The sequence below is a fragment of the Gobio gobio genome (assembly GCF_949357685.1).
Source record: "Gobio gobio genome assembly, chromosome: 17".
Taxonomy (NCBI): domain Eukaryota; kingdom Metazoa; phylum Chordata; class Actinopteri; order Cypriniformes; family Gobionidae; genus Gobio; species Gobio gobio.
The window spans coordinates 8,493,039-8,495,014 of NC_137110.1; the positions used below are offsets into that span (position 1 = coordinate 8,493,039).

At 36.4% G+C, this 1,976-nt stretch overlaps 1 protein-coding gene across 1 annotated transcript in view; it reads right to left on the reverse strand.

Moving 5' to 3' along the window:
• mov10a (Mov10 RNA helicase a) overlaps positions 1-1,159 on the reverse strand; it is a 14,713-nt gene extending 13,554 nt beyond the window's left edge. The window contains exons 1-4 of the mRNA XM_079840256.1: positions 952-1,159; positions 609-714; positions 258-430; positions 1-124 (exon numbers count right to left, since the gene is read on the reverse strand). The exon at positions 1-124 is cut by the window's left edge and continues 118 nt beyond it. Of these exons, the coding sequence (XP_079696382.1) occupies positions 1-124; positions 258-430; positions 609-714; positions 952-1,070 (522 nt within the window). The 5' untranslated portion in view covers positions 1,071-1,159. The remainder of the gene's footprint in view (positions 125-257; positions 431-608; positions 715-951) is intronic.
• Positions 1,160-1,976: the final 817 nt, after the last annotated feature.

Here is a 1,976-nt window from a genome sequence, read left to right on the forward strand (position 1 = left end):
TACGATGTTAAACTTCACCACAAACAGCTTCCCGAGCTCCTTGATGATGAACGTAACCTTCCCTTTGGTGGCGTTGGGGTCAGAGGTTATTTCAACACCTCCTTTGTCTTTGATGAGCTCAGCTCTAAAACAAAGACACATCTGACAATGAGTTTCAAAAGGAGAATGTGCCATTGAGAAGGGAAGCCTGTTAATTATTTTAATTATATACTGTATCTAAAGTGACTCTAAGGTGGAATTCTATCTCGGATGATCACCGTTTCACTCTTAGTTTGTTGAGGATTTCTGAAGCGAGCTTCCTCTTTGGAGTCAGGACAGGCTTAGTGGTCGGAGGAGATGAGGAAGAGGATGCTGGGATAGAATCTGTGCCTGACATGTTGGGGTTCTGCTGTGTGAACGACTTCCACTGATCGCAGTAGTACACGCGCACCTGTCAGGAGGAGAAGAGAGAAAAGAGAAAAATGCAATGATTTATCTTCTTTGCTTAAAAATTATATTGAAATGGCTTGATGCTGATGTAGTTTGTCACATTTATGAGTGCACTAGAAGATCTCAAAGCTTACAGAAATTGACCCAAAGACACAAAATAAAATCATTTAGGTTCTCACCTTGGGTTTCCAGCTAAACTTAACTTTCCCACGCCCTGTAGTGGCTTTTTTGAAAAAGGTTAAGGCACTGATCACTTTAGAAAATGTGGGATCTTTGCTTCCATCCCTGAAAAATACAAACGATCACATGAAACTGAGTTAAGCCTGGAAAAACAAGGCTGTTGCATCAATGTAAAAGACACGTTGACACAAGACAGTAATATCATACTCAAACGAAACGATCAAATACAAACTTTTCTTATTACAAAGTCAAAATAAAGCAAAACTTGACATGACTTAATTGTGTAACGTTAAATAGATACGAGAGACGTTGAACCGAGAACTCTGGGTCACTTTTGCAAACCTTTTAAACTCCAAGTTGTAAATATCCCGAAGCTCGTTTTTGTCTGTTTTCGAGATCCTCTGCCCCAGAAACTCCAGAAAATCAAGCCCTACTTCGTATGATGTTTTGAGAGAAGGCATTGTGCTGTTGTTTATTTGTCAGTTGTTTATGTTTTGGATGTTATCGAGGCGCTTCCGGAATCGAAACTGACTGTATGCAGTCCAACGCTGAACAAGCAAGGGCACATCAACAAATGACCTCACTAAGGAGCGTTGACATTTTCTTCACTATTTAAATAAATTACTTGACCGCTTGAAAATCATTACATAACCAACACAAAAATCGGATTGAGTCCATTGTTTATCTTACATTTCGCATTTACCGGTCAACATAGGTGTAAATAAACAAATTCATAATGAGAAACACTCTTTTGTGACACTCCCTAAAACCGTGGTGTTACATAACATCCATTTGGGAGCGACACTTTTCATGGATAGTTAAGTAACCTGGATGGGGTTATTTAATTCAAAACTCAATGAAGAGTGGTAGATCTTGATTTTAGAAACTAGGCGTCTTCGTTTCCGTAAAATCAGAGAAACTATATATTCCAATAAGCATTAGGGTGTGCATAACCAAATATGGCTTGATAACATTTGTACTGAGCAGAGCAATACAAAATGGAAATGTAGACATTGTTAAATATGAACAATTAAAGCAAGGCAAGATAATAATACTAGTACCTCAGTACAAATAAAAATGAATTAAATATTATATCATAATTATAGAAACAAGACGTGTTGGTTTCTTTTAAAACAACATAAACTTGTATATTCAGGTATTTCAAGCTTTTTTAATATTTGTACTGAGAACAACAAACAATATACTTGTATAATGGAAATTCAAGAGCATAAACAAAGCAGGTTACCAAATAAAATTAAACAAAAGTAATCTTCTACACATTATATGCTTGGATAATATGCTACTGTAAAGCACTGAAACGTGAATGACAACTTTCTGAATAAAAACTTTATTAAACACAAACAAAC